The 15,628-nt window shown below is 44.1% G+C and overlaps 2 protein-coding genes across 2 annotated transcripts in view; one reads left to right on the top strand and one right to left on the bottom strand.

Annotated features, from left to right (window-relative positions):
• The first annotated feature begins 195 nt into the window (after positions 1-195).
• FRMD4B (FERM domain containing 4B) overlaps positions 196-15,628 on the top strand; it is a 336,744-nt gene continuing 321,311 nt past the window's right edge. Inside the window, exon 1 of the mRNA XM_082412128.1 lies at positions 196-557. The gene's annotated coding sequence lies outside the window, so the exon portion shown is untranslated. The remainder of the gene's footprint in view (positions 558-15,628) is intronic.
• On the bottom strand, positions 426-13,239 carry LOC309638735 (uncharacterized protein; the record flags this gene model as incomplete). The annotated part of the gene is made up of 2 exons (XM_082415029.1): positions 8,219-13,239; positions 426-8,168 (listed from the first exon to the last, which is right to left on the bottom strand). The coding sequence occupies exon 2, from the start codon at positions 1,677-1,679 to the stop codon at positions 426-428; it is 1,254 nt and encodes a 417-aa protein (XP_082271155.1). The 5' UTR covers positions 1,680-8,168; positions 8,219-13,239.

Genomic DNA, 15,628 nt, shown 5'->3' with positions numbered 1-15,628 from the left:
CCCCTCCCTTCCTCTCGCTCCCCCTCCCCTTCCTCCCCTCCTGATACAATGACTGGGCCGGAGCAGCGCATCAGAGGAGTCTCATTGGCAGCGGCCGCCCCAGCCCCCGGAGAGGCGGCGGGCGGCGGGCGGGGGCGGCTGGGGAGAGAGGAGCCCAGAGCTGGGGCTGACAGCGAGAGGCAGGCAGGACGGAAGGACTGCAGGACGCGAGGAAGGCGGCCTGGGGCGCTGCTTTAAGTGTGGATCAAAGCGAGGACGCGCGGCGAGCGACGGCGGGGGCGACGAGCAGCCCCGGGCTGGGGGATGCGGCGGGAGCTGGCTGCCCTGCGAGCCCGGGAGTCGGGCTGCGCGGCTCACGTGCAGAGCAGGAGCTTGAGCAGAGAGGAGGAGGAGGAGAAGGAGGAAGGCAGACGCCGGGGAAGGCTCTACGCAGAGCGGAGTTGTGGGGCTGGCGCAGAGCCGGGTCCCCAGGTCCCGCGCGGTGAGCAGCCGAGACAATAAAGTAGCGGTCGACAGCCCCCCCGAGCGCCCGAGGCTGGAAGCAGCAGAGCAGGTAGGTGGGCGACTGCCCCGGGTGCCCCGAGCGCGCAGCTGGGGGCGACCGTGCGACGCGGCCGCAGCGGCGCTTGCAGTGCGCCCGGGGCGCAGCGCGCGCGTTTGGAGACCCCCAGTGGAGGTGCGGGTCCCGGGCGCTCCCGCGGGCAGGAAACCCCGCCCCGCCGCTCCCCTGCTGCCTGCAGCCTCCGCCGGAGTCCCTTGGGCACTTGGCGCGGCGCTTTGGTCGCTTTGGTGGTGTGGAGACAGGAAGTTTGGCGGTTTCGGGGCGTTGGCGCTGGTGGGGTTTGCAGGCGCGCCGCCAGGGACCATGTGCTTTGGTTGCCGCGCGTTCGTGGGAGGTGGGGAGAAATGCTGATGAATCCCAGGTCGGGCTGCCCAGAGATACTTTCAAAACGCGGCGAGAGGAGTGGAGGGCGGAAATCCCTTGCGTTTGCAGAGGATACTGAGGGTTTGGTTTGGCTGCGCTTTTCAAATAGGTGTGTCTGATCCTTGCCCCTCCTATGTTGAAGTGGCTGTATGCGTGTGGATCGCTCCCTATCTATTTTCTGGAGTATTTCACTTTTTACTTTCATCTGGGGAGGGAAAAACAAAGATGATATTTTGGGAAATGCCATTCGATTTGGACTAGGGGATGAACTCTTCCTTTGCATTGAATGATCTGTGCTCCGAACGATACTGCTGAGCAGTGCCTGGTCTTGTTCACAAAAGGGGCGAGAGCTCGTATTAAACCTTCCCCGGGCCTGAGAAAGCTGCAGCAGGAGGAGGTCTCTCGTTCTCCTTTGTGTGGCCGCTTCCTTCCAGATGTGAGAGGGTTGGGCTAGGCGCTCCTGGGTGGGGTAATAATTATTTTGAACATTCCTGCGATCTGCTAGGACTTGTAAACATACCAGAGCCAACTCCTTTGAACTTTGCGAACCGACTTGGTCTGCTTGCTGGTACCCAATTCCAGGCTGCGTCTGGAAGGTGGCCCCTTGGTGGGGAAAAAGACCCGCGAGTGCTGACAGCCGCAGTCTTTCCGGAAAGGTGGTTGATCCTTCAAGGTTAGCTAGTTTCTGGATACCCCAGAAACTTGTCAACTCATTTGGAGGTTGGGTACAAGATTTTAGCGCAATCCCTGGCATGCTGTTTCCTGTCCTAAAGAGAATGGAGCTTCCATATCAAACGTCTGCAGGGGAAGAGAAGCAGCTTCGCCTTACTTAACCTCACCAAGCTGCTTGCTCTTTGATCTCCCACACACATACTGTTAGGAATGGCGCTTAAGAGAGCTTACTATGGGACAGGCACCCCAATAGGCAGTTTTGGGGCATCATAAATAGTCCACGGAGTGGTAAACCAAGCCCTAGAGCGAGGTTAAGTAACCTGCCATAAGTTACACTGGTGATTTTTGGTTTACATGAGGTCTGTTTCCAGATGCCAGGGTCTTAACTGTAACAGTGCCTCTAAAAAGGCTGTGCCGTGGTGGCATTGATGATGATGAAACAAAAATAATTACAATCATAACAACAATAACTACCTCCTGTGTTTGTCATAAGATTAAATCAGATGATGTTTAAAAGAGTGACTGAACCAAGGCGAGCACTCAGTGTATATTTTGGTCTCTAAATGTCATAAACTAGGTGATGGGTATACTCCTGACTCTGTGAGTCTTCCTTCTTTTTTGTATATCTGAAAAATTGGAAATAAAGAGTAAATGTACGTGCACTCACGCGCACACCACACACATTCACCTCTACCTTTTGAACAGTGCTTGTTACATTTCCTAAAAGAGGGTCAGAAGAATTCATGCAATTCCCAGAACTTCTTGAACAGAAGAGGTTTATCGTTTCCTCAGGACATCTGCAGGTATTAATTAAACACTTCATTTGCTTCAATTCAGTAATGCAGGTGGAATGCATTTGAACACTATGATGATGGAAAATGAAGAAATCTACCTAAAATACCATTATAGTGAGGTCTGATTTTCATGATCACTGGGAAAGTTCTCAGAAGTCACCTCTCCTGGGTGTGCAAGTGATTGTCTTAAACTTCACTTGGTTTTGAAATGAATAATGGTTTTGAATTTTCATTTTCGCCGCGGGAAAGTTAATGGGCCTTCTCAAACAGGCAGACAAATGTGCTTGAGCCTGACAAGCTGGAAAAGTGTGGGAGGAGTTAACTCTACAGCCACTCCAGAGTGGAAATGCAGAGTTTTCTCAGGACTGTTTACTTGACTGGCCTCTATTTCCAGCAAGCCTGAGAATCCGAGCTCTCCGTTTGATTCCACAGATTTAATCAAGACTCTGCAGTGCTTTTGAGCAGACAAAAAGGAAGTTTTGGCTAACTGACAATACAAATAAGGTACATGGAAAACAGTTAAAAATACCCTGTCTTGTCCAGCCTGCAGTAATTGTCTGAAATTTCAGGAACCTTTCATAGTTATTTTACACACGTAAGTGAAGGCATCAGGCTTATTATACTGCAAGGGATTTCTCTCTCTCTCTGTCCCTCTCTTCTTCCCTCCCCCACTTACTCCTTCTCCCTCCCTCCCTCCATCCCGCCCTCTGTCCTTCCCTCTCTCCCTCACTCCCCCTAAATCTGCCCCAGAGATTTGATCTTATTATGAAGGCACTATTTTTACATATTCAGTGATTGCTGCGGTTCACTGAAATTATTATCTTTAACCTGTAGATAAATAAATCATGTAACTCGGCTCATCATTAAGACTTGGGTGTCTATTTCCTTACTTAGCTATCTCTCTTCTCTCTCTTTTTAGACATGGTTTTTGTTTTGTTTTAGAACTCCACTTATCTTTTTTTTTTTGTAATTTATTTATATTTAGGTCATTAAGATTTTTTTCTCCTGGTAAAATGTGTGTCCTGTGCGGTCAGAGAGAACTGGTGAGATAGCAATTTTCTATTGCTAGATGCTTAATTTAGGGGCCAAACCTCCTATTTTCCTCAATAACCTGATTAAAATTATCATGTCATTTAAAAAAAAATCTCATTCTTCCTGGTGAAATCAATTTTTAACCTAATCTCATAAAGCAGTGTTTTTCAAAATGAAGGTCATGAAATCAATTTAGTGGGTCGCACCAGTATTTTTTTAAAGTATTACAGGACAGGAAGTATCACCATCATCATATGTTAGTGAAGGTTCTGTAGTTTCATGAAACTTTGGGTCAGTCCTGTATCCGGGGCTGTGTGCAAACTCTGGGTTGCAGGATTAAATGTAATTCATACTGTGAGTTGCTGTCAAAACGTTTGGGGGCTTCCCTGGTGGCTCAGTGGTTGAGAATCTGCCTGCCAATGCAGGGGACACAGGTTCGAGCCCTGGTCTGGGAAGATCCCACATGCCGCAGAGCGACTAGGCCCGTGAGCCACAATTACTGAGCCTGTGCTCCGCAACAAGAGAGGCCGCGATAATGAGAGGCCCCCACTTGCTGCAACTAGAGAAAGCCCTCGCACAGAAACGAAGACCCACCACAGCCATAAATAAATAAATAAATAAATAAAAATTAAAAAAAAAAAGAGCATCTTGCTCAGGGCTGAACAGTGACTTCAGGATCTGATTCTTTTCATCTTAAGCTCTGCCTTTCTCTTCCTTCCTTTTGGTTCCTTGTTGGGTGGCAAGATGACTGTAGCAGTTGCCCGTTTACACAATTCCAGGTTCAAGTCTAACAGAAAAAGCATAAACCGTCCTTCCCCAGTTGTTGAGCAAAAAGTCTCAACACCAGTTCTGATTAGCCCAGTTGGCTTGGCTGGAGGAAACCCCATTGCCCTAGTGGTGGAGTCCTATCCAGGCCATATGGAACATGGACGCTGGAGGCCTGGACCTCCAGATGAATACAGTTGCTGGAAAAGGGGCAAATGGATGCCAGGAAGTTGAATAAAGTTCACCACAATTTTCAAGTGCCTAACTCAGTGTAGGCTGATTTCTGTTCTCTTTGATGCCCAAAATGATGGAGGACGAACTGAATTATATTCAGGCACATAGATTATCAATATGATTTCTCATGTGTGTAAGGAAAGCCTTAGCTGTCACTTTTACCATGGTCAGTATCAGGACTTGGAGATCACAATGCAGAGCAGGTCAAATTAATGGTGGTTTTTGTACTTTCCATTGACACTGAGGGAAAAAGGCAGATATATTGATTTAAAACCCACTATAGACCCTAAGTCTCTTTTTTGCATCTATGTGCAAATCTTGGAAGGCAGTTATTTTAATCAATGTGTTGTGCAAATGTGGTGAAAGTAGTTATTTAGAGTAGTGTCTTCAGGCAAATTATTTGAAGAGTACACCTCCTTATGGGCCAAGGCGAATGAGTTCTCTGCTTTGCAGCTCTTCATCTTGGAGATATTTATCTGTGTCTATGTTGCTTCGCCCCTGGGTATGTGCTGCTTTTAATTGTGCTCTGTCACTTTATGTACAATTATCCATTGGGAAGGGGACCCTATTGTTTGCGGCTGGGAGGATAATGTTTCCTCCTAGCAGAGGATCCCCGGAAGTCAGGTGATCATGCTGGCTTGCCCTGGTCAGTCCTGGTTAATATCTGCACCTCCAGTTTGAATGATAAATTACATGGTCACTTCACCTATAAAGGCTATTTTAGGGGGCCATGATTAGGGGTCTTTTTAATAGATTAAATTATAAAGAACTCCTCTCACTAGGCAAGATTAGATGGTATTTAAGGATGCGTGCTCAAGTGGTAGAAATATTATAAAGGAAAGCAAAAAAGTGAATGCCGAAAAATCATGAGAGTGTGGTGGGTCTCAACCAGGGGTGATTTTGCCCCTCTGGGGACATTTGTCAGTGTAAAGAGAAATTGTTAGTTGTTGCCACTTGCGGGAGGATGCTAATGGAATCTAGTGGGGACCAGGGATGCTGGTAAACATCTTAACCATGCACAGGACGGTCCCCACAACAAAGAATCATCCAGCCCCAAATGTAGGTAGTGCTGAGGTTGAGAAACCCCTGGACAGTGGTTACATTTGAAGGGGAGGGAGGGAAAGTGTTTAGGAGTTTCTGGGGCAGCACAGTGATGGATACATGGCTTTTCACTTGGAGATAATTATGGAGCTGTATACTTATATTTTGTTCACCTTTTTATACTTAAAAATTTTTAAAGCATTAAAAAAATAAAGTTCTTACCATAATTGAAGGGTGAAACTCCTGATGCCTGGTAGCAACTTGTTCCGATGTAAAGACCAAGTATATAATAGTAGAACTAATGATAATAAGAGCTGCTCACCTGTGCTGGGATTTACACTGCCAAGATTACGTAATATTTGTCAAATTGGCAAAGTCTGTGTGTTGACCAGTCTTTTACAGAAGAGCAGGGTAGGTTGTGGTTATAAACGCTGGCTCTCATGTCAGATGACCTGCCCTCAAATCCAACTGCACCACTTACTGAATGCGTGACTTTGAACAAGCGGCTTAACCTTTTTTGTGCCTCAGTTTCCTCATCTCTAAAATGGGGAGAATAAGATTTCCTACCTCATTGGGTGATTATGAGGAGAAAATAAGTGTTTCACGCAGCGCCTGCTACATATTAAATATTCCATAAATGTTAACTTTTTCCTAGCTTTGTGGAGGCTAGGAAGAAGTAGAAATAGCTATATTTTTAATTGAACACTATGTACCACATTTCAGTCTAAGCATTTTTCAGCTATTGTTTTCTTTATTCCTACGAATCCTGTGATCTGGGTGTTAAGGCCATTTGTTGTTATTACTCCCATTTTACAGATGAGGAAAACTGAGACTTAATGAAATTAGCAAGGAATAGAGGCTTAATTGCAACCCCAAGTCATTTTGACCCCAGAGCCTCTGCTCTCATTTATTGTGTCATATTGTTAGACTTGGAAGGGAGCTTTGAGATCAACTAACCTTCAAAAATGAGCCCCAAAGATGGGATGTGACTTGGCAAGTTATTTAGGGATGGTGTAGGGCCAGAACCGAGGTTTTCTGCCTCCCACGACCATCTATATTTTGAGGACACATGCATCCATCTCACAGAGCAAACGTGCTGAGTGGGAGCAGGCATGGACCAGGAACGCTAGATCTGGTGTTGGGGAGATGTCTTCTAATCCAGCTACAAAAAGTCTAGTGCTGTGTTACTGGCGTAGGTGAACCCCTGGTGAATATGAGTTAATTTTAGATGATAGATGGAGAATCATTTCACTTTAGTGATTATTTATTTATTTTAATGTGTACCCCCCCAATTTTTTTTCACTCAGACCTTCAATCTTTATTAAATAGTAGATTTCTTTCTGCCTTGCCAAATAACTATTAGCAGACAATATTATTGCTTAAGATGAGGCTAGCAAGACACAGTGTCAATGTAAAATCACTTAAAAATATATATTAGGTAAAACATAGGGTGGGTAGTATTGAAAAATGACGAAGGCTATGAAGGGGAAGATGTGAATGACTGAAGTCCAGGGAATACTGGGCTAGAGCAACATCTCTCCAACTCTGTGCACAGGAATCAGTTGGGAATCAGATACTGATTCAGTAGATCTGGGGCAGAGCCTGAGATTCTGCCTTTCGAACAAGCTCCCAGATGATGCTGATGGTGCTGGTCTATGGACCACAGTTTGCCTAGGAAGGGATCAGAGAATCTAGAAGATTCTTGGACATGTGCTGGGTGCCATGGAGGATTCAAAGAAATGTAAGGCACAATGAGATATCACCTCACACCTGTCAGAGTGGCTATCATCAAAAAATCTTCAAATGACAAGTGTTGGCGAGGATGTGGAGAAAAGAGAACCCTCCTACACTGTTGGTGGGAATGTAAATTGGTGCAGCTACTGTGGAAAACAGTATGGAGGTTTCTCAAACAACTAAAAATAAAATTACCATATGACCCAGCAATTCTACTCCTGGGTATATATCTGAAAAAACAAAAACACTAATGTGAAAAGATGCATGCATCCCAATGTTCATAGCAGCATTATTTACAATTGCCAAGATATGGAAGTGACCTAAATGTCCATCAAGAGATGAATGGAAAAAGAAGATGTGACATACACACACACACACACACACACACACACACACACACACACACACACACACACACACACACTGGAATACTACTCAGTCATAAAAAGTGAAATTTTGCCATTTCCAACAATATGGACGGACTTGGAGGGTATTATGCTAAGTGAAATAAGTCAGAGAGAGAAAGACAAATACTGTATAACTTATATGTAGAATCTAAAAAAATAAAACAAACTGGTGAATATAATGAAAAAGAAACAGACTCACAGATATAGAGAACACATTAGTGGTTACCAGTGGGGAGAGAGAAGGATGAAAGGGCAAAACAGGGGAGAGGATTCAGAGGTACAAACTATTAGGTGTAAAATAAATAAGCTGCAAGGATATATTGTATGACACAGGGAATATAGCCAGTATTTTATAGTAACTATAAATGGAGCATAACTTTAAAAAATTGTTGATCACTATATTGTACACCTGTAACTTATATTGTACATCAACTATACTTCAAAAAAAAACAACAACACAAAGAAATGTAAGGGAATCCCGTTTCCCAGAAGCTTAAGCTAGTTGGGGAGAGAAGATGTGAATGAACGTGGGTGGTAAACTCCCTCATCCAGAGAAAGTGTAAACTCCCCCATCCAGAGAAATTGTAAACTCTCCCATCCAGAGAAAGTGCGACACCAAAAGAGAGATACAGGGACGGTGATCTGCCCCAGAGTTGCTGCAGTGGGGTAGCGGGAGCGGGTAGGGTTTCACTTTGGCCTGAAAGATTTGTAGCAGCAAGTGGAGAGTTTCCAGACAGGCTTGATGAGCAGGAGGAAGGGTACAAGGAATACGGAAGACTCCCAAAAATGCCTGCGCCAGCAAAGTGGAGATTTCAGGAACAATCTGATCAGTACACTGAAACGTTCACTTAGGATAACCTCCCTTTGCAGAGAACAAGCCCCATTTCCCAGTCGTAATAGTCCCCATTTGTTGAGTCCCTATAAGTGCCAGCTACTTGCCGAGTGCTTTCCAGACAGTATATATTTCATTCCATTTCCACCATGAACCACCGTAGCTCACACTTTATGGAGGTGAAAACGGAGGCTTGGAGAGGCTGCATCACTGTTCAGAATCACACAGCTGGTTAGTGATAGACCTGGAATTCAAAGTCAACTGAGTCTGTGCTCTTGGACGTCACACTGCAAGTGGCTCTGCTTTGTGTTATCCCCGACAGTCACAGCCTGAGACGCTCAGCTCTCGAGAGAGAGCATAGCTCACCGGAGATTCTAATGGCTTATCTTGTTTCAGGTAAGAATATTGCCCTCTAAAACAGATCCTGAACCCTCAGCCAAAGTTGATTATATTCCTTTCTGCCTTGCTGAATAAACTATGACCAGACTGGAGTTTTTAGCATTGTGACCTTCCATGAGAAATAAGTTCAAAACTGCCCCCTCGCCCCACCCCCGCTCCTGCAAATAAACACTGAATGTTTTGTTGCAATGAGAAGGCGCTTTGCTTTGGAAATCACCAAGTAGCCTAGAGAGACAGTTATTGGAAATAATTATGCCTCTGCCACAGCATGGGGCCCATCACTGCCCTTCCTGATTCAAAAGGTCTTTCTGGAATACCAGCATCCACGTTCCAGCTGGTGCTTATAATAGCCGACAGCGGCGGTAGGGAACCCAACAACGGATGAGGCCTGAGGATTGTTTTCCGGCTTCCCTTGTTGCACCTGACTGAGCCCATCCCATCAATTCAGTCCTCGAAAAAGAGCAGGGGGGCCATATGTGACCTGAGTGGGAGGCACGAATCACAGAGCCAGCTCTGGCCCTGGTTCATCCAAGTGTACTACTCCGGCAGGGTTCTGCCAGATGAAGGAGGAGCTGGGGAGAAAGGGGTGCGGTGACCCTGGGTGGAGAGTCAGAAAAGCTGAGTTCTGATCGCAACTCAACAGCAGACTGACCTTAGCCTATGTTAATTACCTCTCTGGATTTGTCAAGTGGGGGATGATCTTTACACTATGAACCTCCAGAAGTGCCCTCTGACCTTCAAATCTTATTAAAGATTTGCACTTTATCCACAGCCGTTGCACTGTTCTCACTTTAACTTTTTTAAAAAAGGGCTCGGAGAACACACTAGTGATTACTAATGTGCAGAGGATGGGGGAGGGGCGAGATAGGCATAGGGGATTAAGAGATAAAAACTACTATGTATAAAATAAATAAGCTACAAGGATATATTGTACAGCCCAGGGAATATTTTTTAGACTGTGTTTTTATTTATCTATTTAAAGAAATTTCTAAAACTTTTAAAATAAATTTATTTATTTATTTATGGCTGCCGGGTCTTCGTTGCTGCACGCAGGCTTTCTCTAGTTGCATCGAGCAGGGGCTACTCTTTGTTGCTGTGCGCGGGCTTCTCACTGCGGTGGCTTCTTTTATTGCGGAGTACGGGCTCTAGGCACGCGGGCTCAGTAGATGTGGCTCGCGGGCTCTAGAGCACAGGCTCAGTAGTTGTGGTGCACAGGCTTAGTTGCTCCGCGGCATGTGGGATCTTCCGGGGCCAGGGATCGAACCTGTGTCCCCTGCATTGGCAGGCGGATTCTTAACCACTGCGCCACCAGGGAAGTCCTGTTTTTTATTTTTATTTTTGGTGGCACCCGCGCGGCTTGCACGTTCTTTGTTCCCCCACCAGGGATTGAACCTGGGCCTTAGGCAATGAAAGCATGGAGTCCTAACTGCTGGACCGCCAGGGAATTCCCTAGCCAATATTTTATAATAACTTTAAAGGGAGTATAATCTATAAAAATATTGAATTACTATGTTGTACACCTGAAACTAATGTAATATTGTAAATTAACTATAATTTTTAAAAAGTCTCATAAATAAATGAGTTTAAAAGAGCTTCTTTATCAGTAGTGTGTTGGTGGAACATTTCAGTAAAATTACTTGCTGTGTAGTAAAAGTGATCCTCGGTGTAACTTGTTCTATCAAGTAACCTTTCAGTATTTAAATAAATCTCAAAACATTAATATAGTGTGACTTCTTTGATAAATCAGGAAAGTTAAGGGTATTTGAGGCAATCACAAATGAACTGATTGCATCCATTTAAACATGTAACTTGAAATGCAGGATCCTGATTAGGTAATGAAAACCATGTGCCCTTAGAGTGGGACCAGAGAGCCCAATCCCAGCGGGGCCGTAAGACTCAAATTGAGGACATATCATGGTAATTTGCTCCAACTGTGTTAAATTAATTCAATTTGTATTTTGAAGAGAAAAAAAGAAGGGTGCTGTTTTATATACTTCCCTGTGCCCATTCTAGCTGTACTTTCACTTCCTAAAGAATGGGCTGTCCAGTTTACTAGAGGTCAAAAGTTTGATTCAAACAAATTAAGAGTAAGAAAGCACTTTTGCGATGATTCAGCTGCTTTGAACAGTTCAAGTCTTGAGTGGTTCTTGATGTACTTTCTAGCACTGAGCTTAATTACACTTGGAAAAGCGTACTGGAAAACTATCATTTGTCCTTTTTAGATTTCAGAGAAAAGCTGTGAAAATGATAAAGGGTATTTAAAAATTGACAGTTTGTCAACAAGTGTTCATGCTATTGGATAGATTCTTTCAGTCTATAACAAGAGGGGGAAATGTAACTTTGCCTTCTTTCAGAGTATACAATGCAAACTCCCCCCTACCCCCTACCCCACTTCTCCTACAGTTTCATTTATATAATATTGTCAAGGAATAAGAAATTTGTTTCACTAAAGTGATTTCTCCAGGTGATTAAAGCTTACCTCTGCCCACCTAAATTATTTTTGCTTGAACAAAACATTTTCTGATGGAAACATGGCACCTGCTTCTTTACTTTTTTACATGGAGTTTGTAAATGTGGTTAGAGCTTTCCTTGACTTGGGCTCCTCATGATAAACATCACTTTTCATTCCTTGCCATCATCCTGTTACTCTTTGACAGCTGACTTGTGTGTGGGCCTGAGAGCCTCTGTATAAATAATCACATATTTTTATTCTTTTGTAGGTGCCATTATTCCTAATAATAGGGCTCCTTTGAGTAGTTAGCAAATCCCAGGCAGGGTGCTAAGAATGTCCTATGCATTATAGTCTTGGCTAATCTGCCAAACACCCCTGCCCCTAAGAAATGAGATTATTCCTTCTACTTTATGGGTGAGAAAATTGAGATTTAAGAAACTAGTAGTGAGTTGTGGAGTGGGGATTTGAACCTGGATCTCTAAGTGAGAGATGCCTGTTGATAGGTAATACAAGAGTTGCCTCTTGCTCTGTTTCTCTTCTCTGCATATTTCTGTCTATCTTCCTGCTTTTAAAACCTTCACCCAGGTAAGAGCCCAAAATGAGGTGTGTGCCTCTTTTACAGGGCATTTATTGGTATCTTCTTCCTTGAGTGTGGTTATGAGAATATTTCTGCTGATTCCGGGTTCCCAGGCATCTTCTGCGTAGTTGCAGTTTTGGGAAGTCAAACGTGTGAATTCACCACTATGTGTGCTAAGTCTTTGGGTAGATTGATTATAGGATTTATTGCATTATGGTTTAGTGACATAATCAAGAAACCTGCGATCAGAGGAATGCCTGGCAAGTCTATAACTCAGGGGTCAGCACACTTTTTCTGTGAAGGGCCAGGTACTAAATATATTAGGCTTTGCAGGCCATATGGTCTGGGTTGCAGCTACCCAAATCTGTCTTTGCAGGGCAAGAATAGCCACAGATAAAACATAAAATGATGCATGAAGCTGTATTCCAATAAAACTTTATTTACAAAAACAAGCTGTGGGCAGGAGTTGGCCCACAGGCTTGTCGTTTTGCCAACTCTTGTTATGATGGATAAAAGAACCACTCAGGGTATTTTAAAAGCCAAAGTAGGTAGAGAGTTCAGAGGCCGTGTAGAGTAGTGACTTCGCCCAGGGACTCTGGAGACAATGCCTGGATTTGTCTCCTGGCTTCACCACTAACTACTGTAACTTAGTGTAACAAATATCTTAACCTCTCAGTTTTCTGTCTTAAGATTGGGAAAATAATAGTCCTTCCGTCTCAGGGTTGCTTTGAGAATTGTTTGTAAGGTACTGAGAGCCATGCGCAGGACAAGAAAAAGCACTACGTAACTTTTTGTGAAATTAAGAATCGTAACGAATCCAGTTTCTAGTGAGCTAAAATATCATAACATGTTGATGGAAAGAATGGAGACGTCCTTTGCTCTGAGTGAAGTGGAGGGCAGTGATAGTTCCCGTTGGATGGATGGATGTGTGGTGGGAGGGAACGGCTTTGTGAAGCCTTAGTGAAGACAGCACAATGGGTCAGACAAGGCTGTGGCCCGGGAGTTACAGGAAGTGGGCTCTAGACCACAGACAGTCTTTGACTTACAAGTCACTTCCCTTTAGGGCCTTGGTTTCTGCATCCATAAAATAATGGGGTTCACCTCGATTAGTGGATATAGGCTGGCTGCTCACAGGTTGTATTCTTCCTACAGAGAATTTGATTAGTTCCTAGAGTGTTTTTTAAACATTTGAACTCATCATCAGCAACTATGAATCAGGAGATTCCACAAAAATTCAGGATTCCTGGTTTTTGTTAAAAATTCAGAAGCTCTAACAACACTGGTTGCATTCCTGCCTGGCAGCTGTGGACCGGCGCTGGGGCATGGCGGCCCATGGGCTCTATTACGGATTGCCGTAGCAGAGGGCGTACGTGCCCAGTCTGTACCCTGGCCCTGGCCTTGGCCTCTCAGTCAAGCCAGCTTGACTTCCCACCACCTCTGCCTGCATTCATTTGTCTGAGGACTTCCTCTGACTGTGGAAGTGATAGTTTGGAAGTGCTGGGGAATTAAGACCCATCTCTCCAGTGATGAAGGGTTTAGCATCTGGATACTCCAGGTCCCTTGCCCATCTGGTAGGATAACTAAGATGAATGTTCTGCACCATTTCCTAGAGTTTCCCCATGGCATTAAACCCTGGTCACTCATGGTGATAGTTGATTTAATAGGACCTTTTTAAAAAAATAATTAATTAATTAATTAATTAATTAATTTTTGGCTGTGTTGGGTCTTTCGTTTCTGTGCGAGGGCTTTCTCTAGTTGTGGCGAGCGGGGGCCACTCTTCATCGCGGTGCGCGGGCCTCTCACTATCGCGGCCTCTCTTGTTGCGGAGCACAGGCTCCAGATGCGCATGCTCAGTAGTTGTGGCTCACGGGCCTAGTTGCTCCGCGGCATGTGGAATCTTCCCAGACCAGGGCTCGAACCCGTGTCCCCTGCATTGGCAGGCAGATTCTCAACCACTGCGCCACCAGGGAAGCCCTAATAGGACCTTTTAATTAATTAATTAATTTTAAAATTGAAGTATAGCTGATTTAAGTGTTTCAGGTATATAGCAAAGTGATTAAGTTATAAATATATATATTCTTTTCAGATTCTCTTTATACATATATATATATATATATGTATATATATATATTCTTTTTCAGATTCTTTTCCAATATGGGTTATTACAAGATACTGACTATACTTCCCTGTGCTGTATAGTAGGTCCTTTCTATCTAACTGTTTTATGTATAGTAGTGTATATCTGTTAATCCCAAACTCCTAATTTATCCCTCCCTGCTTTTCTTCTTTGGTAACCATTAGTTTGTTTTCTGTGTCCATTAGTCTATTTCTGTTTTGTAAATAAGTTCATTTGTATCATTTTTTAAGATTCCACAGCTAAGTGATATATTTGTCTTTCTCTGTCTGACTTCACTTAGTGTGATAATTTCTAGGTCCATCCATGTTGCTGCAAATGGCATTATTTCATTCTTTTTTTATGGCTGAGTAATATTCCATGGTAAATATATATACCACATCTAATAGGACACTTTGTTTTGATGGCCTTTCCTTTCTTGTTTCATTTCCCCTAGTCTCCCACTGCTGTTCCCTGGGATGAACTCTCAGATAAACCTCAGATAAACACCCCACATTTGACCCCTTGTCCTGCGTCAGCTTCCAGAGGAAATCAGACTAAGAAAACCATAGTCCCTGCCACTGAGGCCAAATGAGAATTGCCCTTGTTTTTCATCATGCTTGGGCAGTTTTTCTTGGGTAGAGAAACAGTTGTCCATCCCATGTCCTTCAAAAGAGGGAAGGTAAAGGAGTGAATGGGCTGAGGATTTCTAGAAGAAGGGGAGTTTATTTCCTTGTGTAAGTAAAGAATAGACAGAAAGCTTTTATTCAAGTGATCTTTACTTATTGAAGTCTTGTTACCAAACCAGATTTTTTTGCCCAATGCTCAGCAAGCCAAAACTCTGAGACACTTTGCAGCAAAGAGAGTTTATTCCCAAGTCAGCCAAGCGAGAAGCTAGGAGAACAAATGTCAGATCCACCTCCCCGAAGGCAAGGGGCTCAGGGTATTTATGGGATGAAGAATAAAGTGGCAGGGCAGGGCAGTCTGAGTCGCCGGGAGTGTGGGGAAAGGTGATTGGAAAAAGGTGCGGTAATTGTCCTTCTCTGCAGGTGTAACTAAGCTACAGGCCTCTGCGGGTTCAAAAATGGAGGCGCTTAGCATAATGTGAAGGTGGAGTTTTTAGCCCTTTGGCATCAAAGGGTCACCAAAAGGACACTAGCACATGCCTAGTTGGAGCGTAGGTGGTCCTATCCAGTCTTAACTGGCTCAGCTTAAACTAGACACAGGTGACTCCAAGTTCCTGGAAAACAACCCTGGCAAACAAACATCTTATTGTTTAGGTTACATGCTGCTAGGAGGACATGCAAGTCTTTCCTAGCAACAACTAAAACGACCTTGATTAGTGAAGGCAGGTGAGATGGATTTGACTCATGATTACCCATAATTTCAGCCTTGCCTCTATGGGTGTCTGAATTTGTGATTCCTGCAATAGGGGATCCTTATGGATTCTTAAAATGGGACTATTTGATGGGGTATTTCGTGAGAAGCAATCCACATCTCTAGATTGTGATTGGTGAATTGTTTTAACCTGCCTGAGGAGATTTGTATTTTAAAAGAGGCAATTTGAGAGTCAAATTTGTTTTCTAATTGGGTGACCAACCATCCCCGTTTGCCCAGGGCTGAGAAATTTCCTGGGATGAGGGACTCTTCG

Source organism: Balaenoptera physalus (assembly GCF_965194825.1).
Source record: "Balaenoptera physalus genome assembly, chromosome: 11".
Taxonomy (NCBI): Eukaryota; Metazoa; Chordata; class Mammalia; order Artiodactyla; family Balaenopteridae; genus Balaenoptera; species Balaenoptera physalus.
Note: the sequence above shows the minus strand (reverse complement) of the source record. Positions and strands in the feature narration are given on the sequence as shown.